Source organism: Bidens hawaiensis, unplaced genomic scaffold, assembly GCF_021521415.1.
Source record: "Bidens hawaiensis isolate Kalapana, Puna unplaced genomic scaffold, B.hawaiensis_p1.1 tig00037208_1, whole genome shotgun sequence".
NCBI lineage: Eukaryota > Viridiplantae > Streptophyta > Magnoliopsida > Asterales > Asteraceae > Bidens > Bidens hawaiensis.
The window spans coordinates 25,548-49,977 of record NW_027496485.1 but is presented as its reverse complement, the minus strand read 5'-3'; the positions used below and the strand labels follow the sequence as shown (position 1 = coordinate 49,977).

Below are 24,430 nucleotides of genomic sequence, written 5' to 3'. Positions count from 1 at the left end.
TGATAATACAAGATAAGATGAGATGGTCATACCATTTGTGGTATTTATAGCCGAAGGTAGGTTTCCAAGGAGGTATGGCCGGCTGCAACAGTGTTCCTGTTCCACCAACAGTAGCCTACGCACGTGCCCTGCTGGTAGTTGGTGGGTAGGTAGCGGCTGACAGCGACCAGACCTGCTGTATACTATTCCTTTTCCACCAACTGTCAGCTACGCACGTGGTATGACAAGAGTTGGTGAGTAGGCAGCGGCTAATAGTGACATACAGTGTAGGAGCATGCTGCTCGCCATACTGTTGTCTATAAGCTGTCGTATCTTTAGTCAGATCTTTTTCCCATACCTCGTCAGGTACAGTACAGAAGATCTTCCTGTATCGTACGGACTGGCTTATTTGGGCGGGAGTATTCCCCCTCCCGCCCTTGTGCGGGATTGTTCCCGGCTTCGCTCATTCCTTCAGGTGACACTGAACGATTGAGAGCTAAGTGCCTTGTGCGTGTAGCCTTGCTGCGCGGGTGGCCTTCCCTAATGGCTTGTATCCGAGGCTGCGGGGACAGGCGGAGTCCTTCACCATTGGGAGGCATTTCCTGTGGGACCAGCTTGCGTACTGCGCGTAAGGGCGTCACGTCTCTGAGCATGGTTGGTCCTGCGGATCCAGTTGGTTTCTGCGCAGACGTCCCTGTTTAAGGTGAGTCTTGCGGGTCCAACTGGGCTCTGCTGGGACCTACCTCTTCACAAGGGAATGTTCAAAATAAACAACTACCTATCATATGCAAGATGCAAGAACCATCAGGTTCATACAAAAGCGTAAGTTTGTACATTAGTTATAGTTCGTCTTGTTTACGGTTTTGTACTAATATACTTTCACATATAACGAATCATTATTGTCATTTTATTAATAATTTCAATTTAAAAGAAAAGTGAACAACTTCCTACCATAATAACTAGATAGTACCAACCTGGTTTTCAAAAATAATTCCTTTTTAAGAAAACAATGATGCGTAATGTTAATCTTCTACTAAGGATTTGTTACACCAAAACGATATACATTTAATAATATCATTTCTGAAAACTTAAAAAAGGTAAATGTAACCACGAAAGACACGATATAATTTGTACATCACATATTATTTCTTGACATCGTCTTGCTTGCGATGCGTGCATATAATGTATATATGTGTGAACCCTCGGGTAGGCAAAAGTGAAATTGCACTAATGTTGACGTTATTTTACTAATCTCATGAAAATAACGTTAAAAGTGGCGGAAGGTTAATCAGGTATCATGTGGTGGCGTTGATAACCAGAAGACAAGGGTACATGCACCAATCGGCCGGTGTCTCAATGGTTGAGTGTTATGTGCCTTATGTCCAAGGTTTGATGCAAAACTACTATTGAGCCGGGGGTCTCACCGGAAACAGTCCTATGGGGTAGATGTAAGGCTGTCTACATCTTACCCTCCTCAGACCCTACCATAGCTTTGCTATTGGTGGGATATACTGAGTAGGGGTGTTCGCGGTCCGGTATTTACGGTTTTTAGGTTAAACCGTAACCAAACCGTTAGTAACGGTTTTTGATCTTCAAAAACCAAAACCGAACCGTTGGAAATTAAAACCAAACCGAACCAAACCGTTACTAACGGTTTGGTTCTGATTTGGTTTCACGGTTTAAGCTTATTAGTCTTTCGTTTTATGAAAATCAATTGTCAACTAACTGCCATAACATTACATTTATCTTTTTATTTGAATCAAACTAAGAAATAATGGTAGTGTAATGACTAATAATAAATATTGAAGTAATTGTAATGCAATGTATAAGGAATAAAAACTTAGTTAAGGATTAAATGTATTATCACAGTTAAAAATGAAAAGTTAAAATAGATATTGTCAAATTTTATCCAAGTACATTCCAAATAAACTACTAGCCTTAGATTTATTTTAGTTAAACCCGTTTTAAACAACAAGCAAACTGAATATAAAACATATATAAAAAACTAAAACATGTATTGTCAAATCTAACGGTCCGGTCTGGTTTTATACGGCCGGTTTCCGGTATAAACCATAAACCAAACCGTTTGGTTACGGTTTAAAAATTCTAAAACCGACCGAGCCGAAATTTAAACAAAAAAACCGACCGCGAAACCAAACCGATGTCCAGTTTGGCCGGTTTCACGGTTCGAAAGCGAACCATGAACACCCCTAATACTGAGTACAATGATGATGATGATATTATTTCTTGACAACTTCAAAGCTCATAAGAAGTTCCAAGACATAATGTTGATTCATGTTCTGAACTTTAAGCAAGTACAAGACGGTTCAAGTCATCGATTACACCGACAACGCATTAACAATAGTAAAAAAATCCATGTTACTAGCATTCTGAAACATAAAAGTAATCTTGCACCCAACAACAAAATAAGACATGGTTTTGTGCTTTTCCTTAAAAGTAAAAACATACCCATCAGAATCAATCTTGTGTAGAAAACCTAAGGAACTAATGACAGAAAGTAAAGAGCCAAGGATGACTTCCCTTATGAACCAACAACCAAATCCAGTTAGTTGTTATTCATCAATTGAAACATGTGGTGGGTCCCATCGCCTATGTTCGAGCCGTTAGCTTGTGCATGGGAATCATAGATGGAAAACTTGAGTTCTTGCTGGTGGAAAAAGTTGTCCTCATTAGAGGCGGTTGTGATATCCGAGCATGTACCACCGGGTCCCAAGTGGTTATCTTGTTGATTACGAGGTTGGGTTTGTTGAACCTTTTTTGTGTTTAGAAAGCGGCCACCGGGTCCTCTAGCCCTCTTCAGTGCATGACAATGCCTTGATTCATGGAGATAAGGCTGTCCATGTTTTTGCAAAAGGGTTAATTCGGTCCACTTAATAGCATAGAAAGGTAACCAAAACTTGGTCCAACTTTTATCTAAAGAAGTATCTTTTTTTGGGGGGCCAGAAAACTTCATTAAATTATCATAAATAATTTTTTATAACATTTTCGAGAAATCAATCGCTTAGATATTGGTTACCTGTTGTCAAAGCTAAGATTGCTTTTTAAATAGAAAGTAGAAACTGGGCCAAAGTTGAATTATGTTTTAATCCAAATAGTAATAATAATAATAATAATTAGGAAAAAAAAAACTAAAACTCAAGTAGTTTGCATGAGAAAGTAACTGTTTAATCTTTTTAGGGGAGACAAGCAAACTCTAAAATCGGGGCCTTTTGTAACATATATTTAGACCAAGCTGGTTTATAATTTTAAGAAATAACCCAGGAGTAAAGTAAACAGTAAACTTGTAAGCAGTTTGGAAGAAAACGAGTAAAAGCTAAAAACCTTTCGCGGTTTCGAAAGCTTGTTTTGTGCCTCGAGTTTCGCACGATATTGTCTTCTTCGAAGAATTGCATTATACTGCTTTGCATTCACATATATCGGCTCATCCTGTGCAAAATCAAGAGGAAGTGGGACCCGTGTAGAGCTTATGTTCATTCCTTGAAATTGAGGAACCTGATAATATGTAAACAGTAGGAACATATCTTAAGTATCTGGCATTATTAACCGGAAACAACAAGAATATTGGAAGCGTATAAAAATTTGTACAATTAGAATAAAGAAAGTTAACGCAAGTTTAATAAAAAAGGAAGAATAAGGAACATCAATATATTTAAAAATCATTTGAATATAATCACTTCAGTTCAAGATTATTGTACAAATCCGTTTTCTTCCCATTTCAATTAATTGAGATATACTTTTACATTAAGTGGGACCCACATACCAAAACCTCAATGTAAAAAAGAATATGAATAATGCCTATATATCTTAATATATGATCCAATCTAGTTAGATATTCTGATTAAGAAAGCAAATAAACACCTTATGCTTGAAGAAAAGATATGATCCAATCTAGTTAGATATGCTGATTAAGAAAGCAAATATGCTAGAAGAAAAGATAGCATAGTGAAGGTTTAGTAATGTGCTCACCATAGTTTGTGACATGTGACCGTAAGATGCAACCAACCCACTGTAGTATGGAACTGGAATATAAGCCTGAAAAGATATTGTGAGTAGGTCGACTTTGGTTATGTTTAAACAACAAAAATGCATATAATAGAAAAGCCAGGCGTAGAAAAATCACCTAAAGCATGTTATTAACTCATTAACCTGCTTTAACTATTCATTCAAAGATTAAACTATTATCAAAATATAAAACATTTAAACCCATAGCAGACACTCAATAATTAATTATAGACAGTTCAAAGTTAGTGTCATGAAAAGGTCTGAGTAAACCCAACTCGACACATTCATTAACCAACCGACCCATTTCTCCTTCTCTATTTTTTGCAAATTTTAGTACAAAACCATCTATTATTTACCCCAATGCACACGGGAGAAAAGAAAAATAAGTTTGAAATTTAAAAATTATTCAGCTTACATATGGCTGCTGCTTGTGGTCAGGTTGAGAAGCAAAACCATAATCTTGAGCACCAATCGGCAACGCAGACCCCACGCTACCTTCTTCATGTACACCGTGAGCTGGTAAAGAGATGCAAATATAACAATTAACAAAAACTGTCAACACTCACTTGATTTATACAAACGAAAATATAAACTTATTTTATGAATCTTTTTGTACAAATAATAAATTATATTAGGCCACATAAAAGAACTTAACTAAACAGGGAACATGTTGAGAGCCAACTAAAGTTTGTTTCTAACACATTCAACCTTAGTAAACTAAATTACTATTCTGATACTTGTTTTGTAATCAAATTTAAAATTTTAATTATTTATTAAATTACATTAGAGGTTAATTGGTTGTAGGCCAACGCAACCTGACCCGTCCCGTTTCAACCCAAACTTGTTTTGACCATCTTGCCACTCTTAAGGTTCTAAAGTTAACAGAATGAAAATGTCAAGCAACCAACAACTCAACAAGATTGACTCTATGCCTAAAATTTCATTTGAAAATTCTACATACGGTTAAGTGGTTAACATCACTTGTTGTAACAAGTTTCCTACACTCATAATCATAGTACAGAAAGTTTAACAGATTAAATAACCTGAATGAATCGAAAACTTGCAGCTATCTCCAGCACTAGCTACTTCAGGGTAAGATTGATAGGTGGATTGAGTTGATGATGAATCTTGATCTTGAAACTGAATCTGAAGCCCTAATTGCTTTGTCTTTTGGTGAGATGGTGTCAATGATCCCATTTTTAAGCTCAAGTTATTAGACAGTGTTGACTGGTCAACAAACGACTCGCCAGCAGTCCAATGAGACGGGTACCCAACCCCACCCGGCTCACAATTCTTTTTAACCAGTTCTTGCATGATTCCAAGATAACAATAATGACTTCTGAAACAGTAACTTATGTCAGCAGATTACCTACCTGTTTTAAATAAACAAACGATATAGTGTCAAGAATCAGATGCTTAATATCTTGTACCAACATTCCACTAAGAATGTTAAGCATTAAAGAAACACACAATTATATCTAACCAACTAAAAGCAGATTTGAACACAATATTAATTGAATAAAGCTAACACAATACAAAGTCTTGATGCCATAACTCAAGAATCTTGAACTGAATGTAATTATTTATAAAAAAAAAAAAAAAAACTCACAAGATTAACTATTAAGAAGATGGTAGACCAAATCAGAACAGAATCACCAAAAATAGATTACATTAAAAATCAAAATCAAGAAATCTAGATTATCTTGAAAGTCAAAATCAAGAAATCAAAAACAACAACAAATGAAAAGATTAAATTCGATATTTCACATCACATATAACATTAATTTTTATTTTTTTATTATTATTATATATATATTTTTTTTGTAAACTTGATATTTTAAACTCAAAATAACCCACTGCCCAGATTGACAAATGAAGAAACCTTGAAATCAAGAACCCAAATCAAGATTCAAACCCAGATGAAGTCAACAGAAAAGAAAAAGGAAATTATACCCTTTGTAGGTATTTCACTTTCACATATAACATTTGCAGTTTTATTATTAAAAAAAATTGAACCTTTGATACGTTGAACTCAAAGCAAGCAAATGGCCAGATTAAGAAATCAAGACACAAAGACACTTTCTCTCTCTAGAAATACGGATGGTGGCAGAAAACGACAAAGACTTTACATCGCCGTCGTTTGAGGGGTTTTCCGGCGGCAGCAACAGAGGGTCTCCGGCAAAAGAAAGAAAGAGAATTGGTGAGTGGGTATTTTGTCGTCTTGTGATGTTGAAGTAAATGGATAAATAAATATATGAATCATGCGACTAATTTTAATGTTTTTTTGTCGCTCTGAATCAGCCGCCCCCTATGTATGTCGCCACGCGTTTACCTTAGAGCGTCTTTTTACTCCAGGAGTTTTTTTTTTCTTTTTTTTTTCAGGTAATTTTTAATTTTTATGAGTTTAAAACTTTTTTTTAATAGCGTTTGGAACCGCATTTTGACATTTCATGTTTGGCTCATACAAAAGCATCATCAATAATGAAACGCATCACTGTAGAAAAACCATATTAAGTTAGATTTAAACTTTAAACTTGAGACTATAAAGATGATAAGTATTCGATTTAGGTCTGTAAACGAACCGAACGTTCGGTGAATTATTCATGAACCGTTCGGCAGGAAATTCATTTATGTTCGTTTATTTAATAAACGAACGAACATGAACAAAAAATTTGTGTTCGTTTAATCAAGTGAACGAACGTGAACATATGTTCCGTCCGTTCATTTATTTATGTTCGCTTATGTCTGTTTATTTATGTTCGTTTATGTATTAATATAAAATCATTAAATATTATCTAGATGGGTCATCTGCTTAAAGATTTTATATTTGCTAATTTGTGTTCATTTAAGTCTTTTCATTTAAATTTGTTTATGCTTGTTTGTGTTCATTTGCAATTGTTCATGTATGTTCGTTTATCTTTGTTCAGTTATGTTCGTTTAGAATTTAAACAAACGAACACAAATGTCCCTTTTTAAATAAACAGACATGAACATAAATCTTTGTTGATTAAGTGTACGTGTTCTTTTAAAGTTAAATGAACAAACACAAATATGCCCTTGTTCGTGTTCATTCGATTCGTTTACAGGCTTTCATTATTCACATTGATAAATACATCAGTCTCAATTTTCTAGGCTCTTGCCGATTTTATTTGTGTTCGTTTGTGTTTGTGAACCGTTCGTGAACACCTTAATTTCCTTGATGAACGAACACGAACATAAAATCTCGTTCGGTAAGTGTTTGTGAACTGTTAGTGAACACATTATTTTCTTAACGAACGAACATAAACAAGGCCTTAGTCATGTTCGTTCGATTCGTTTACAGCCCTAATCCGACTCACCCTATGTAGTTAGACCAGAAGGCAAGTTATTTCTGACGTAAATATATAAAGTAAAAATGAATAATGATATGCTTTTATGAATGATTTATTATTATTATTATTAATAAAAAGAGAGAGGTAAAAAGTGTAATCCCTTATTGATCTTTTTACCTGAAAAAAAATTATAAAAACATAGTGGGGGCGTCTAAGGTGAAAAAAAAATTATTATCAAATAAACATATTTATAAAAATAAAATAAAAAGACTAATTTATAAATATGTTCCACTCATTTTTCAGGTAATTAATTATAAAAAAAATCAATATTATAAAAAATTTTGTATTATTTTTATAGGATTCAATGATGTGGAACTCTAATAAATTTGAATGATAAGTGGAAATTTGATTTATATGAGTGACTTGATGAGTTTGTGTGTGTGACTTTTGCATTTGAGATGACTGAAGTCCTTACCAACTTCAAATGTTAAATTTTCTAAATGACACCTTATCCAATAGAATGTCCCATATACGGATGTGATTACATGATTTTGCTAAATATATAAATACTAGCTTTACCGACTTCAAATGTATTGTTAGGCTGAGGGGTGTGGAGCGCGAGAGAGGGCGCGTGAGCCCATCCGCTCGCGCCCCCGGGGCGCGAGCACCACACCACCGAGGCGCGAGAGGGGCGCGAGAGGGGCGCGAGCACGGCTTTCAAAGCAGGCGCAAGGCCGCTAGCGGGAGGGCAGAGGCGTAAAGGGGTATTGGGAATGCGTGAAGAGCCGTTGGGATGAAGAATAGAGCCGTTGGGCTCTTTATGTTTATTAAAAAAAAAAAAAAATTCTCTATATAAACCAATATCAACCCAATATCACATACCACACCCAAAATCACATAAAATACTTACCACAACCTCAAAAAAACCCAAAATCACCCCATCTTCCAAACCTTTTTTTAAAAACATGGCTGGAAATTGGTACCCAAACCTAGATTCAGATTACAGTTACGACGATTTATGGTCGGCACACCGGACCAACCGATGTTTTATTCGGGGTCGCAACAATCATCCGGCTTTCAACCATCCAACATACAACCGTCTCCTAACTTTGTTGTTCCGGAGACACAAGAACCAGAAGGTGAAGCTGCGGGACAAAGAAGACGCGTCCACCGGAAAAAACAAGTTGCAACGGACGGGTCGGGTTCGGCTTCGACTGGAAGGACGAAACGGAAAACCACTCCGTGGTCATCGGATGAGAAGGAAGCCCTGTGTCGGGCTTGGATAGTCATTTCTGAGGATCGGCGTTGCGGTAATTGTTTTAACGTTTTTAAAAATGATTTTTAATAAAAAAGTTAAATAAAAAGTTAAATGACTTACAAATTTATTTATGCATTTTGCAGCGGACTACAAAAAGAGCAAGGTCTTTTGGACAAAGGTTAGGGAGACGTTCTATTCGCTCGTTGGGAGTACAGAGCGGAACGCCGATATGATTTCGGGTCGGTGGACCGAAATCAGAAAATTTGTCGGCTTGTTTACTAATCTGTTCAACAGGAACGCCGGTCGTATGAGACCAAGTGGCAGTGACGATTTGGCGGTTTATAATTTCACTGTCGAAGAGTGGAAGCAGGAGTGCCTGCGGAGGTATGGGACGGTGAAGACGTGGGACGATGTAAAGGTGTGGGAGAGGTTGAGAAGGTGTTCTAAGTGGGTTGAGCTGGTGGCGCCGGACCTTGATGCGGAAGTAGGGCCGAAACGGACTAAAACTAGTTCGTCTGGAGCGTATAGCACTTCCGCCGGGTCAGATTGCCGGGTTGGATTCGACCTAAACGTTGCGGGGGAGGAAACGTCTTCACCGCCGAGGAGGCGGCCATTGGGAAGGGACGCCAGGGGGAAAAAACCGGCTGAGGGGGAAGCCGTAAACATCACCGATCTTGTTGAATCCCTCAATAAATTCAACAAAACCATGGAGGTGGTCTCTAATGACAAAAAGGAAAAAAAAAAGAATGAGAGATTTGGACTTCCTTACAAGAGACTTCAGTAACCTAAATCCGGTCGACCAAATGCTGATGGAAAAACAAAAGGAACGTATCCGGAAGAGGTTGATCGAAGAAGACCAAGCCGAAGAATAAGAATAATGTTTTTTTTTAGTACTTTAATTTTTTTTAGATATTAATGTGTTTTTTTAATTAATGTGTGTTTTTTTAAATAATTTATGAGTTTTTTTAATAATACGTTTTTTTAATACATTTATTTAAAAATAAAAAAAAACCGCTCGCGCCCCCTCTCGCGCCCCTCCACACCAGGGCCCGGGGCGCGAGCACCACAACCAACACCCATCTTATCAAGTTTCTCTCTCTGCCACACGTCACAATATTATTGGCTGGAGCCCCCACTCGCGCCCCCTCTCGCGCCCCCCACACCCCTCAGCCTTAAATGGTATGATGTACCTTATCCAGTAAAATGCCTAGCCTACTTTTTTCGTTTTGTTTTTACATGGAGTTTTGTTTTATTCTCGTCCAAGAATGTGAGCCACATGACAAAGAGATTAACTTAAACTTGTGACGTTTAAAAATTAGTTTAATAATGAAATTATGATTAGTATAATATACTAAAGAATATGATTAGAGAAAAACAGTCAAACAATATGTTAAATTTGCAAAAGTTAGATATTCAATTACTTGATCTTGTTTTTATCTCAAAATATATTTATAACGAACTGACTAGTAAGTATCTGAACGGAAATCAAAATAACTGCATCACCAATAGAAAAAATCTTGATATGATACGACTATATCAAAAGAAAATTTGAAAGTTTAAAAAAAATAATATATAATAACACCAAACGTGAATTACTAAAAGATGAAGAACGACTCTTTTGATGTTTTTAACATTTGACGGTCTAAATTTACAATAATTGCATTCATACTAGATTATTATATACAAATGTTTAATATTTAACTATTATTATAATGTCTTCACATGCAAAACCAAAATATTCAATGAAAAAAAAAGTGTTAATTGATCATCCAAAGGTCCTTTATTATTAAACAAATCTAATATTTTATTAGATTCCACGACAAGAAAGATATTAAAAATTTAAAAAAAAAATTATATAGAAGAAAAAAGAACAAGTCACATTTCTTAGTTTTACAATAAAATGTCTTAAATCTTTAAATCCGTCTCTGCCCTTCAAAATTGTTGACAAGGTCATACATATGCACCTGACATCATTTATCTACTCAATGATTTCTAACAATAAAACACGCCTCATAGTAAATATATTTTAACTTCAAAAAGATATATTAAGATGGAGGTCACTAATAAAGTTCATACGATTTAGGATTGAAATTTGATTATCTTTTTGAGGAGGCTACCGAAAATTGATAGTTTGATGGAGGAAAAGAAAAGTTCTTCTATATTTAAAAGTATAACATTGATATAATTTAATACTGTAGCAACTAGCAAGATAGTTTCGAAGTGTTAAAACCTAAATGTCATATTCTCATCTATCATCTATCCATATTCTCACTTATCATGTTATTTTGTTGGGAATTAATATAATTAACATATAATTAATTTAAGTGAGAAAAGTTAATACTTATTTAACTTTATTCTTTTCTTGAACTGGAATCCATAATCTTTACAACCCAATATTGATTTGAGTTGACTACAAACTCAAAAATAAAAGGAAGAACCCATTTTTAAACATTATATCAAGGATAAGAAAGAACATTATATACCACTTAAAACCGACCCACAATATAAATATCTCTCTTTATCTTTCCCTAATCTTAATGATAATCTAATTAATTAGCAAAATATCCTTTTAATACAAATTTGGTGATTGGCGTGTCATCATAATCCTCGTACACAAAGTAAACAAATAAATAAATAAAAAATTAAAGATTAATAAATATTTACAATTTTAAGTTAATTTTTTCCGACCATTTAAATATATCTGTAGAAACTCTATCACCACCCAAGTCTTCACCAGAAGCACCAGCAGCCACCCTTATTATATCTTCAATTAACTGAAAATTGCCCAGAATATCCACGTGGGCCCCGCTCTCGGTCCCACGGCCCTCGAGAAAGTTCGAGGGCGGGTTATTTTCGTATTCCCGAACATAAGTTTTAATTCCCGAGGGATTAAATCTTGTTTCCCCGCGCCATCCTTTCGCACACATGAAACCCGCACTCAATGCGGGTACGGTTTCATCACCGTCTACCGTGTACACGCCGTCTTTTAGACAAGCGTGTGGGTTCGTGTCCCCGGCTGTATTGTTTATTTGGAATGGAATGTAGCATTCGGTTGCGGGTGTGAGTTTATAAACGTACGCTCGTTCGGTTTGAATGCCAACACCGTACATCGAGTATATCTCCATATCCGGAGCGTTTGGTAACCTAAAAGTGAATGATCATATAGTTAAATGTGCGTTTTGAAAGTGATTATGAGATTTTAAACAATAATGAAATAAGTTCTTACTTTGTTTCTAACGCGTTGGACCAATATCTGTAATGTGCGTATTTTGGGTCGTCAAGATTATCAGCCAACCCGTGTGAGAAGTGTCTGTCGCTCCGTTTCATCATCTTTGGAGCAACGAACTTAAGCATATCCACAAGGTCGTTAGCAGTATAAATCTTATACTCGGCTATCGCCTTGATACCACCGGACCCCATGTCATGATACTCGGTCCACACTTCACGACACGTGTTATTCGCTAAATTACTCCCCTTCACAGCATCCTACCAACAAAAAAAAATCCACAATTTTTATAAAAATATCTAACAAGAATGAAAGGGAATAATGACTTTAACGGAAATAAAAACGTACCCTAAAGTCGACTCGTTGGATTTGTGACGAATGTGCCTCTGCTGCATCTCTCCCGAACGATATAAATCTTCCATAATTAGGACTTTTCGCTTGGGAATTCGACTGTGAAGTTATATTTTTACGTGTATTGTTTGGAAAATATCCTTCCTCGGGTGACCAATCGAGTCCACCCCAGATGGTGTCACCGCCTTTTGGGATCATGGACATTGTTGAATCCCACGTGCGGCTCATTCTCATCAGGTGTTGTAGTGTTTGAATGTGAAATACATCAGCGTCCAACACGCCTGGTGCAATGCCCCTGGCAAATGCAATGTCTTTGGCTTCGGCTGAAAAAAGGCCTGCTAAAGCTTTGGGTGCACCTAGAAGCGGTCCCCCAATGTTCATCACCGCCTTTATGTGTTTAGCACACCAATCAGGTCCGCCTCCGCCACCCATTGGAGGAGGTGCTTCAACCCATTTCATGAAATGCAAAAAATATAGAACACCCATGGAATGCGGAATAATAACAGCCTTTTGCCCGCTTATTTCGACCATTAGTTCTATATTGCTCTTTATTCGGCTCAACGTCTGGTCTCTCACCTATCAAAGATTTAAAAAATTGACTTCTAATAGTTTCATCTAAGAAGCAAAGGCAATAAACATGTAAACCAAATAACCAATGCATGTAGATCAAAGGGTAAAGCAAATACGGTTTAAAACCAATTAATGTTTTTAATACCGGGCTCGTTATAGCTTGTAAGCACTTGTCATTTATAGTATCCTTCTTAGAAGTAACTAACGTGTTAGATATAAAACTTCAGTAGTAGTTTAAAGAGGACGGATCGTATTGTCGTATTGATCTGAAAACGATCTGACTGCCCTATAGATTTTCTATTCTATCAATAACATGTGTTACCTATGATCCTAAAAACAATACTATTACAATAAAATAAATCAATATAACTTAATTCTTTGAATAGAATGATTTATAATGTAAACATTAAAGATAAGCATTCTGACCCCGATTCCCCTTTTGAACAATTGTTTTGATTTATGCCCGTGTGCGATAAAACACAACCCAAATAAACCCACTCATACGTAAACATGACAAAATTTTCACCTATACATATTCCAATCAAAACTATATATACCTCTGTGCTCTGAAATGAAAGTCTCCAATCATATGCAGCCATGTACATATTTTTTTCCTCGTATCCAACACGGGCCAGGTTAGCAATCAAAACAGCCCAAACAAAGTAGCCCGGAGCAAAATAGTCAGCAGCTACAAGCCCGCTGACCGGCCTGATCCGGATACCAGGTGGGTCCAAACCCGTTTCGTTGTCTAGTGACATATGTTGCAGCCAACATGATGGCCTGCGTATATACAATCCACAATCAAATACATTCGTTTAAATATTTTGCAATTATTACGCTTATTTAAAAATTGTGTTATGCAATTCTGATTATCATAAGGCAATAAGAAATCCCAATTCCCAAACACCCCAACACTTGAAGAACACAATGCCAAATACTACCTAAATAATAAATATATAAGCATTATCAGGAGTGAGCATGAAACTGAAAAAAACTTAAATAACCTAACATAAACAAAACGGACAGTTTGGTTCTATGTTTTCGTGAAAACCGAACTTTCGTTTTTTTGTGTATCTAAAACCGAAATAAACAAACTGAAGTTATAGATTCTTGTTTTTCATATTAAATTTTAAGTAACTTATATTAGTTTAATCCAAATATTTTAGCCCACATGTATAAGAATAAATTAGTTATTAACCAACAATTCTGTTTCGGCCCAAAACCAAACTTTTTTGTCGGCCCAAAATTTCAAGCCTAAACGACACAGCTGAAAAACCCAAAACCAAATTGTTCTAAAAAACTAGCATGTCGGTTGCAAAAACCGAACCGACCCGACCCATGCACACCCTAAACATTATACCTCTTATAAACATCCCCAAACGTGCCACCCCAAAGCCGCTTTCGAAACAAATCATCCGCGCATTGATGCCCCTCCCACAGCTCAAGCCCACCGGTCACAATCCCGGGCACAAACACGACCGGATGCTTCGCTTCCAACCCCTCTTTCAAACACTTAACGCCAGGAGGATCCGGCAACGGTCCGGTGATCTTCTCCGTCACATATTGCGGAAATGACGCCGGCATTGTATTATATAAAAACAACAAGAACCACCACACCGTGCAAATGCATCCGATCAGCCAGCAACAATTGTCCACACACGTGTAGTTTTTTGTTCTTCGTTTGCGTGTTCTTCTTAATGATAGTTTGTTGCGTTTGTCGTCGTCGTCTTCGTCGGCTGTGCTGGTGGAATGGTGTGGGTCGTCGTTGGGTTGTTTACGTCTACGGATTGATGCCATTGTTGTTGGTGGTAGCGGCGTAACGGTTGCGTGTGGCGGAGGGATGTGTTTTGTTTTATGTTTTTGTATTGAGTCTGGTTGAAACGTGTCTTGGCGGTAACGTTTGGTTGTTGACCACTTGAATGTTTTATTCGGCCGGTAATTGTGGGAAATGTAGTTGACTCCTTAAGACCTCTAATTTTTTCTGTTTTTTTTTTTAATTTGGATCAGGTCCAGCTTGACTTCAAATGTAATTGGACCTGGGCTTGATCCACTCCTCTCCATTTGTTTCATACTTTCATATGTACTTCAAAAGTTGAAACACTTCAATTTTCTTTAAATTAATCTCATGCCTGAATGGAAGACAGGCATGTGGACATCTGACCGGGACACACAATATTATTACGAATATTATGTATATATATTATTAAAATAACCGAAATCTTATGTTTATTACTATGTTAGTTGCTATTTATGTCATTAACTCATTCTAATATCATGATTTTGCTAATTGTTATGTGTATTGATATAACTTTAATCATGGTTTAAAAAAATTAGTTTACAATTATTTAGTTTGTTAAAACTTAAGAGGCATATTTTTTTCTGACTCGGCTGGGGCACGCGAATTCTCAGAGCTGCCACTGCGTGAATGAATAACCATCCATATTCAGAGCTCGTGTACTCTCCTCGCCCATATTGCACATGTTTTTATCTAATTCTTTATATTTACCTTAAACTGACTACTTGTGCATGGTACTAGCTATATGAGTACTTATTTATCGGCATAGTAATAATACAACATTTCTTATACTCTATGTAGACGACTTTATTCGTACGACTCCTCAAATGAGTTGGTAGGTTGTAATATCGCTTCTGTGAGTTTCAAAATTTTGAGACTGTGTTTTGGGATCACCGCTACCTGTAAATTATGTAATAGCAATTTAATGTTTCTATCTCAAACACAAGGTATACTGGTAAGCCGACCGATCACTACTTGTGCTGACAATAACTATAAAGTCAAGGTTTCAGGCTCCTGAGTTAAGGAACCCTCGTTATCAAAGTATTATTGGTGATATACAGTATTTAACGTTTATGTGTCGATTCAATCATTTCATGGGCTTAAACCTAAATAGAAAGGTAATAACTGGCATTCTGACATCCTCTGGCACACTATATTGAGGACTGGGCAAATTTTAGTAAACAATTTAAAAAAACATAAAAACAATGATGGATATAAATGGAGCTGAATGGAGAAAATAATCATTCTTAGTGTTCACTAGGGTGAATTGGTGAGATAATCATAGACATAAATGGGAACAAGAGCAAAAATCTTATAACAATTGATGTGTATCTAGCCATCTAGGTGTGTACTTAAAGGGAAGAACGGTAGAACACCACCTTTGCAAACTTATCTAGATTGGATTGTAATCCTTGTTGCACCAAAATTTCTATGTATCGACAAAATCTTAATTACTAATTCTTATATTAACTTGTGTCGGACCTACACAGGATCAAACATTTCGTATAAAGTTCAACTTGTTTGCCTCTATATGCATATCCACAGGACCACACTTTAATGGCTTCAAAAGTATATTAAACTAATTCAGATCATGTGGTACAATACAACTACCTACCGAGATGGCCAATAACAATGACACTATCGGTACTTAATCTTCCAACTTTTCGATGATGTTAAAAGGGATTTAGAAATTCTGACTTTCTTTTATCATATTGCATGATATGACACGACTAGTGGAATAAGATATTATTATTTTCTTAACCAATTGCAAGAAAAAGAGCTAAACGACTTATTACGAGTGAATGCTTCAGATTTTAATCATTAATTTAGACGCTTAAAAGCATAAACTTGTATAATAGCACTAAGCTTTTTCTTTTTATGAAATATAGATAACGTTTATTTGAGACTTGACGTAGTATTCGTGGGTTCCACAACGGGCATGTGCCATGACTAAAATGCTAGTTTACTATGTTCTTGTCTTCTATCATGACTTGTGTGGAATGGATTGGAATGGAATCTCTCTTATTCCATTATGATTCAACGTGGGATTTCGCATTTCAGTTGGAACGCACGCACAATCCCTTTCTTTTCCATCAACATACCTTTTTCTATTCAGAAATTAATTTCTTTCTAAAAAGTTGTAACTATTTTTCTAACCAAACCTATGGTTATACATGAAATTAATTTCCTGATTCCAAAGGATAAAGATTATAGTGTTAGTCAAGAAGTAACTTATATGCTTTCGAGAATATAAATATTTAGTGTGTGCAGTGGTACCATGGAGGGGTGCCAACCGACCGACAAGTCAACAAAGGAGGGCGTCAAAACTGCTATGGGGCCCGCTAGAAACCACTACACTTGAAGAGGTAGGGTATCAAATCCACCCAAGCGCCAAAGCGCACCTTTTAGCGCAGGATTACATCCTGTCAGGCGCCAAGCATTCCCTGACAGGCTGACACCTAGGGAAATGTAGCGCTAAAGATCTTCCTAGGTAGCGCCAAGGATGAGCATGAAGCTTAACCCAGACAAATGTTCATTCGGAATGGAGGGGGTAAATTTCTAGGCGTTATTGTAACCAAGTATGTATTCAAAGCCAATACTGAGAAGACGGGACGCAGTTGTTAACATGCCACCCCTATCACAATCAAGCAGGTGCAAACGCTGAACGGATGACTGGTAGTGCTGAACAGGTTTCTAGCAAACCACACCGACAAGTCGTTCCCGTTCGTGTCTACCTTCCACAATTGCCTTAAGAAGACGTAGTTTCGGTGGACCCTAGAGGCGGAATCTGGATTTCAGGAAATTAAATCCCGCCTGACAGAACTCCCAACAATGACTGTGCTAATGCCGAAGGAGCCGCTAACGTTGTATCCCTCCGCTTCGAACAGATGGGTTAGCGCAGTATTAATAGTAGATAGGGATAAAGTGCAAACACCCATCTGCTATGTCAGCTGCACACTCACCGATGCAAAGACCAGATACTCCACTCTAGAAGCTGGTACTCGCGTTGATCCAAGCTTCGCGCCGATTGCGCAGGTACTTCCAAGGTCAGCAGATAAATGTTCTCACTAACTACAAGCTATGCAACGTGTTACGTGTCACACCCCAACCTAAGACGGAAATGCCGGGGTGCGAACCGTTGGTTCACAGCTCACAAGGTTAGTTATACATTATAAAATATGACAATATCTATTTAACTTATTTATTTCAAATTTCAAATATGTCCACAAATTACAAACATGACAATAATAATCCAAAACGAAATAACATTTATATTATCTTTATTTTTAATGTCTAAAGTCTCTCTATGTGTTCTTCACCTTAACTTCAATCAACCGATAACCTGCATATGCGTACAAAATAAACAGAGATTTGTCAACAACACATGTTGAGTGACAAAATCACCAGTTTTGACACTAATAATTATATATAATAAATGATAAATGAGCAAACAAAATAACGTGTATATAAATTAATCAAACCATGAGCAAATAGTTGTGTCAGTTGTCCGTTGCCTTGCGAATTGGGCATTAGCTACTATGACTAACATACAAATGTGATTGTCAGTTGACCATCGCTATGCGAATCGGGCTTTGGCTACTAAGATGACGTATGATCATACTTTAATGTAATTATGATGGACCTCTCCGAATGCGACAAAGTAAACACTTAAACAAGTAGCAGTTAGAATTTAATTGAAATACAACAATATTTACGTTTGCGAGTTTATGTATATATATGATGTAAACATATGATTTAGATATGCATATGCCCCCAAAACATTCGAAAACAGTAAAATAAAAGGGGAATGATATCTCACCTTATTGCTTAGGCGAGTGTCCGAGAAATAAGAATAAAAACGCGATTAAACGAACGAACCGTCCTTTAACGTGCTGATTGAGATAAATCAAACAGACCTGAAACTTAGAAATAATGAACTATGATTAAAACCAAGAACATAGCCGCTAGAATCGATCCAAACGGATGTTTAGAACTCCGGTTATGAGATATTTAACGTTTAAGCAAGCTTGTACTGACCAGAATCCGAACATCTAGTCGGAAGTCGGGTTTTGTTCAGTAGCCTTAAAATCTTGAAACAAAAAAAAGTCTTCTGGACCGAAAGTCGGTTCCAACCAGAAGTGTTAGAAATTGATTGGTCAAAGTTATTGACCAATATGCCTTAAACGAGTCAGAGTTAAATTGACTCGTAAATTCCTCTAAATCTCAGAAATTAATTAAGGGTTATCGATTAATGAGTAATAATGAACAACTTATCAGTACACAACTTACCAGGAAAATGTTTGAATCAATGAGAAACGGAAGTCAAACGTTGGAAATATAGCAAAGTCCTAAACACAAATACTTGTAACTTTGAGTAATATAGCAAAAACAAAGGTGAAATCGTCGGTTTAATGAGGGTGACGACTGGGAGAGTGATATTTTAGTAAGATTCTAGGGTTTGGAGGTGTGATTTGTTTAAATAATCAGTAGTTCAACTTGTAGAACAAGAAATCGACTCGTTTAGGTAAACGAATAATATATTGATGACGAAATCGGGTCTTCTGATCTCCAATATATCGATCAAATCACAATGAATGAACCTAGACACTTCTCAACAGCAGATTAATTAACTCGTAGTTTAATTTTCGTGATTTATGACCGTTTAGGGAAAGATTTGTCATTAAACGAGAATCGTAAACGATTTTTGGTTGAACAGACCTTCCTTCGCGCCGCACGAAGGATCCAAGGCCCTTCCTTCGTGTCGCGCGAAGCGGGAGTTTTTATCAGCCTTTTATTTTTGGCAGTTTTAGTCCCTGAAGTTCCAAAAATGTATTTTAAACCATTTTAAATGATTTTAAGAGTTTCTAAGGGCTATTTGGCAAGATTGAAAGTTATAGAATTATATATATAAACATGTATGTTCCATGTATTTGATATGACCACTTCTTCAATATATCATAATTTCTTTTCTCGTTATCTGCACGAATTGCTCAATGGTCATCTTTCGTTCTTCAATCCGGGTACCGAATATCATGCACTCTCAGTCTCTGTTTATCAGTTGTTATACCCAAATTAGTTTTTGAATAAGGGAATGTTAGAACAAAAAGATAAACTTTCATGAGAATGATAGGAATTGATTAAAGCATATAAGGTAGGACAGTACATATCTAGTTTATTAATTTTGGAATTAATCTGTCTAATTAGTTCTAATAAACTTTTGATTAAAGCACTAGTTCAAAAACTTTCCAAATGAGAGTTCTAATATGCCTGTCTTCTTTAATTCGATCAAGACTATAAATTTTCTTTCTACTTCTAAATGAAAGATAATTAATTCCGTTGATTTAAAAAAAAAACACATTTTCATCCATGGATAACCAAGGCACATCATATTTTTATATATTTAATTATTTATTCACAAAATCAATTTTCTAAAACGTCAGTATTGATGGAAACAACTTAACCGCCTCTTATATTTTGGTTTATAATACTTTACTAGCTTTTAAACCCGTGTATTACACTGGTTTTGTCAAATGATAAAAATAAATTAAGTCTGTTATTTCAGTTGTGATTATCAAAATACTTGTGAATTAATTTAATGTAGACTTACTGGAAAAAACAAACATGGTTAACAAAAAATACTAAAATAGCATGATTTTGGAAACACCAGGTGTTGATTTGCAAGAAATTTAAAAAAAAGTACTAAATTTGTGTAGTTGGTCAAACTTTATGTATGAAAATGAAACTTGATTCAATAATTAATATAATCCACACTATGTTATAACCCATTTGACAAAATGGTTTTGACCCATGACCCATAGATAGCTAGAATGAATGAGATGAGAGATTAGGAACTAAGTGAAATGTGGGCTTGACACCTAAGCTTTAACATTTTCTTTTATTAGTATTGTAAGATTTGTTTTAAGATATCTATCTATAATATATATAAACGAAAACCCTACAATCATACGTGTCGCGATGTAGTCGCTCCCCCCTTTTATGGAAGCCACCACATTGCTTGATTTTTAAATGGAGGTCTCTCATTGATTTAACCAAAATTCATGGGTATGGGTCTTACTTAAACCAGATAGCTCTTAAACGGGTTATAACATCTCATTAAATTAAAAATTAATCTTACCAATTATTTGATATGAAAATCCTATAAAATAGGGATTTACTAAAATTTAATATCCAATTTAAAAAAGAGAAAGATATTATTTATAATTAATAAACATTTTTAAAGTAAAAAACATAAGCGGGTCATGGGTCACCAAATCCAGATAGCTTTTAAACAGTTTATAGCATATCATTTATTTATGAAAGTCTTTTATCATCAAACCCTAAGTATATTATTAATTTTTTTACAATAAATAAAATTAAAATCCAAAAAATAAATATTAAAAAACGAAAAAAGTAAAACAACCATTCTCTAAAGCCATCAGATTACTCTATTTGTAAATGAAGGCTTCTCACGCATTTGACCAGAATTCATGGGTAAAGGTCTCACTAAACCCAGATAGCTCTTAAACGGGTTATAACATCTTATTATATTAAAAAAATAATCTCATCAAATATTTGATATGAAAATCCTATAAAATAAGGAATATACTAAAATTTAATATCCTATTTTGTTTTTAAAAAAAATATTATTTATAATTAAGAAACAATTTTATAATAAAGAAAATAAACGGGTAATGGGTATCACCAAACCCAGATAGCTTTTAAACCGGATTATAACATATCATTTATTTGTGAAACCATTTCATCATCAAACCTCAAGTATATTAATTATTAACTTTCTTACAATAAATAAAATTAAAATCCAAATATACATAAATAAATATTAAAAACGAACAATGTAAAATAACCCCCGTAATACGGGGGATAAAATCTAGTATATATATATATATATAGAAACACGATTAAATACATTTTATTCTTAACATGAGAACAGTGAGAACCAATTTGCTGTTATTATTAGTTTTATTTTTATAGGTGTTTGCTTTTATTTTTTGTTCGTATTTTCTAATTTTCGATTATGAGACGTTATAAGTATTTGCTGATTTATATTTTGTTGTTATTATTAGATTTTTTCTTTTGCTGTTATAAGTATTTGTTGGTTTATGTTGTTATTATTTAATTCTTGATTTTGATTTTTTTGTTGTAATTTTTAGGTTTTTTTCTTTGTTATTATAAATAATTGTTTATGTAGATTGATATTGTTTCTTACGTTTTCATTTTTTTTATAAATTGGTATTATTTCCTACGTTCTCATGTTAAGATTAAAATGCACATAAACATTCCCCTATATATATATATATTAGATTTTATCCCCCGTATTACGGAGGTTGTTTTATCTTTTTTGTTTTTTAATATTTATTTTTTGGATTTTACTTTTCTTTATTGTAAGAAAGTTAATAATATACTTAGAGTTTGATGATGAAAGGGTTTCATAAATAAATGATATGTTATAACCCGTTTAAAAGCTATCTGGATTTGGTGACCCATGACCCGCTTATGTTTTACTATAAAATTGTTTATTAATTATAAATAATATATTTTTCTTTTTAAATTGGATAATAAATTTTAGTATATCCCTATTTTATAGGATTTTCATATCAAATAATTGGTAAGATTAATTTTTAATTTAATGAGATCTTATAACCCGTTTAAGAGCTATCTGGTTTTGGTAAGATCCACACCTATGAATTTGGGTTAAATCAATGAGAGAACTCCATTTAAAAATCAAGCAATCTAGTGACTTTTATAAAAGGGGAGAGCAACCACATCATGACACGTAGGATTTTAGGGTTTTCGTTTATATATATTATATTATAGATATAAACCTTCTTAAGATATATAGATAACCGTCTACAAACTTTATTTGTTTTAAGATAAATTTAATCAATATCTTTAAATTTAAATAAGGAGTTTCCATCGGAAGTTGAGTTGGCAAATTTGATTGTTTTTAAATTAAATTACAACTTTTTATCATGTGAATTGAAATATTTAAAGCAAACTAAACGTATGCATCTTACTCGACATTACAATATTATTAGTCCTATAAATGCTTGTTATTTGCATGTGTATGCACTTGTAAGATGTGATTGTGGCTCTAGACTAAGAGTATCATCATATTTACCTAAAAGTTAGTGGTGAATGTCCCATTATATGGAACATTGCTCTTTGATATAGTTTACTAGTTATAAAAACTATTTTTGGATACAACGTAAAGTATAGTGAAAGACATATGTAGTCAAGAATCAAAATCATAAATCGTATGATATATTCCTTTACATAAATTATAATATAATTTACAGATTACGATTTAGGGATAGGGGGTTCAAATATGAAATTAGAGCACTAAAACCCAAGAAATAGTTGTTTAAATCAATCCTTGTTCTCGCACATTAAAAATCCCCAAACTGAATTATGTATTGAAAAACAAAGAAAATATTAATCTCTTGATTAATTCTGCATATATTTATCAAATTCAAAAGTTCTATAAAGAATGAAAACGAAAAACAGAGGACGAAAAATCAACGGAGAAATGGGATTTTCCTGTTGAGATGTTAAACGGTTAAAACTTGACGATATTACTTATTCATCATTAATTCTAAAATAATAAAAGAGACCCGGTATTCTATAGAGGGGTGGAGGCTAAATGATTTTTTTGTTTACTTGAATGGGTTTTTAATCTCACAATAGTGATCAATACTTTAACTTAATAATAAATAATTTAATTATATTTGTTTTAGGTGGTTGAATTGTCCCACTAAAACTCCTACAAAAACACATATAACAAATGTAGAATGAGTTATGGTTACTAAAATATTAGAAAAAAAATATTTAATGAATCTATAGCCTCCAACAAAGTTACAACAATATCATAAACCAATGTCAAGTACACAACACCACAACTCACACTATTTCTATAAAAACATTAAAAATGTTTTGTCGTCCTCAACAGAGATATTTGGTACTACCTCATGTATTAGTAGCATATTGAATGCTCTTGAAGATCATATTTAATATAGCATGTATGGCCAGAAGACCATATTAGAAAACTAACAGTTTCCTAACTAGATTGACAGGAGAAATATTTAAAGTACATTAGTATACTAATTATCAATTATAATGAATTGTCATTACTGAATACTCATCTCCTACACGAGGGCATATCATTGCACTAATCCAAGAATATCCAGAAGAGAATCAAATATGTTTCACATAAAGATATATGGTTGTGCCATACTAGAATCACTTATAAGATCGACTGGAGAAATATATATAGCACCTCCATGCTAACTGGTTAGTTATATATGGCAGTATTCTCAGTCTTAGGGGGAGATAAGAATGAAAAGTTTGGTAATACATGAAATAATATGAAATGCATCACTAATATTAAATGTAGATCCCGGAAGAGATCAATATAATTCGGAAGTCAAATATGTCATACATTTATAAAGAGTAACTAAAGAGTTACTAGATGCATTCATAAAACACATATAGAGTGAAAAATATTACCAATATCAAATTCATTTGCTCAATTTGAAGTAATCAAAATAAGATTACAATACAAAGATCACGTGGAAGACAAATTGGTTCCAAAGATAAAACCCATGAAAATAAAACGAGCAAAATAATGCAGTTGGTGCAACCTTAGAAGAGGCTACTTGTAAAACCATGTAAGTGGTTATTGATATAATACCATGTTAGGGTAAATGTCCCAGAAGAGATCAATATATTTCTAGAAGGAAATAATAAAACCCTGGAAGAGGTACATGTCCTAGAAGCGACTAATATAATCTATAAAGTTCCATAAGAAACACCGGTACTAAATTGATATGAGATATCTACAAATTATGTACAAAAGTACAATATGGAACCGACATGAAATACACGCTAATGAAATATTC

At 34.6% G+C, this 24,430-nt stretch overlaps 2 protein-coding genes across 2 annotated transcripts; both read right to left on the bottom strand.

Moving 5' to 3' along the window:
- Positions 1–2,451: 2,451 nt before the first annotated feature.
- Positions 2,452–5,381, bottom strand: LOC143589076 (nuclear transcription factor Y subunit A-3-like). The gene is made up of 5 exons (XM_077069931.1): positions 5,046–5,381; positions 4,418–4,518; positions 3,967–4,032; positions 3,322–3,492; positions 2,452–2,833 (listed from the first exon to the last, which is right to left on the bottom strand). The coding sequence occupies exons 1-5, from the start codon at positions 5,314–5,316 to the stop codon at positions 2,546–2,548; spliced, it is 897 nt and encodes a 298-aa protein (XP_076926046.1). The 5' UTR covers positions 5,317–5,381; the 3' UTR covers positions 2,452–2,545.
- Positions 5,382–11,231: 5,850 nt separating this feature from the next.
- LOC143589075 (phospholipid:diacylglycerol acyltransferase 1-like) lies at positions 11,232–14,515 on the bottom strand. Its single transcript, XM_077069930.1, has 5 exons — positions 14,079–14,515; positions 13,276–13,498; positions 12,146–12,724; positions 11,798–12,057; positions 11,232–11,715 (listed from the first exon to the last, which is right to left on the bottom strand). The coding sequence occupies exons 1-5, from the start codon at positions 14,513–14,515 to the stop codon at positions 11,232–11,234; spliced, it is 1,983 nt and encodes a 660-aa protein (XP_076926045.1).
- Between the last annotated feature and the right edge of the window lie 9,915 nt (positions 14,516–24,430).

What these genes read in the sequence shown, in the direction of transcription:
- LOC143589076 (XM_077069931.1), bottom strand. Translation starts at nt 5,316, where the DNA reads ATGCAAGAACTGGTTAAAAAGAATTGTGAGCCGGGTGGGGTTGGGTAC. An exon ending in ACCACAAGCAGCAGCCATAT is followed by an intron (nt 4,033 to 4,417) that starts GTAAGCTGAATA and finishes ATATCTTTTCAG; the next exon opens with GCTTATATTCCAGTTCCATA. An exon ending in AGCTTTCGAAACCGCGAAAG is followed by an intron (nt 2,834 to 3,321) that starts GTTTTTAGCTTT and finishes AAACATGGACAG; the next exon opens with CCTTATCTCCATGAATCAAG.
- LOC143589075 (XM_077069930.1), bottom strand. Translation starts at nt 14,515, where the DNA reads ATGGCATCAATCCGTAGACGTAAACAACCCAACGACGACCCACACCAT. An exon ending in TTTCATTTCAGAGCACAGAG is followed by an intron (nt 12,725 to 13,275) that starts GTATATATAGTT and finishes AATCTTTGATAG; the next exon opens with GTGAGAGACCAGACGTTGAG. An exon ending in TCCAACGCGTTAGAAACAAA is followed by an intron (nt 11,716 to 11,797) that starts GTAAGAACTTAT and finishes ATTCACTTTTAG; the next exon opens with GTTACCAAACGCTCCGGATA.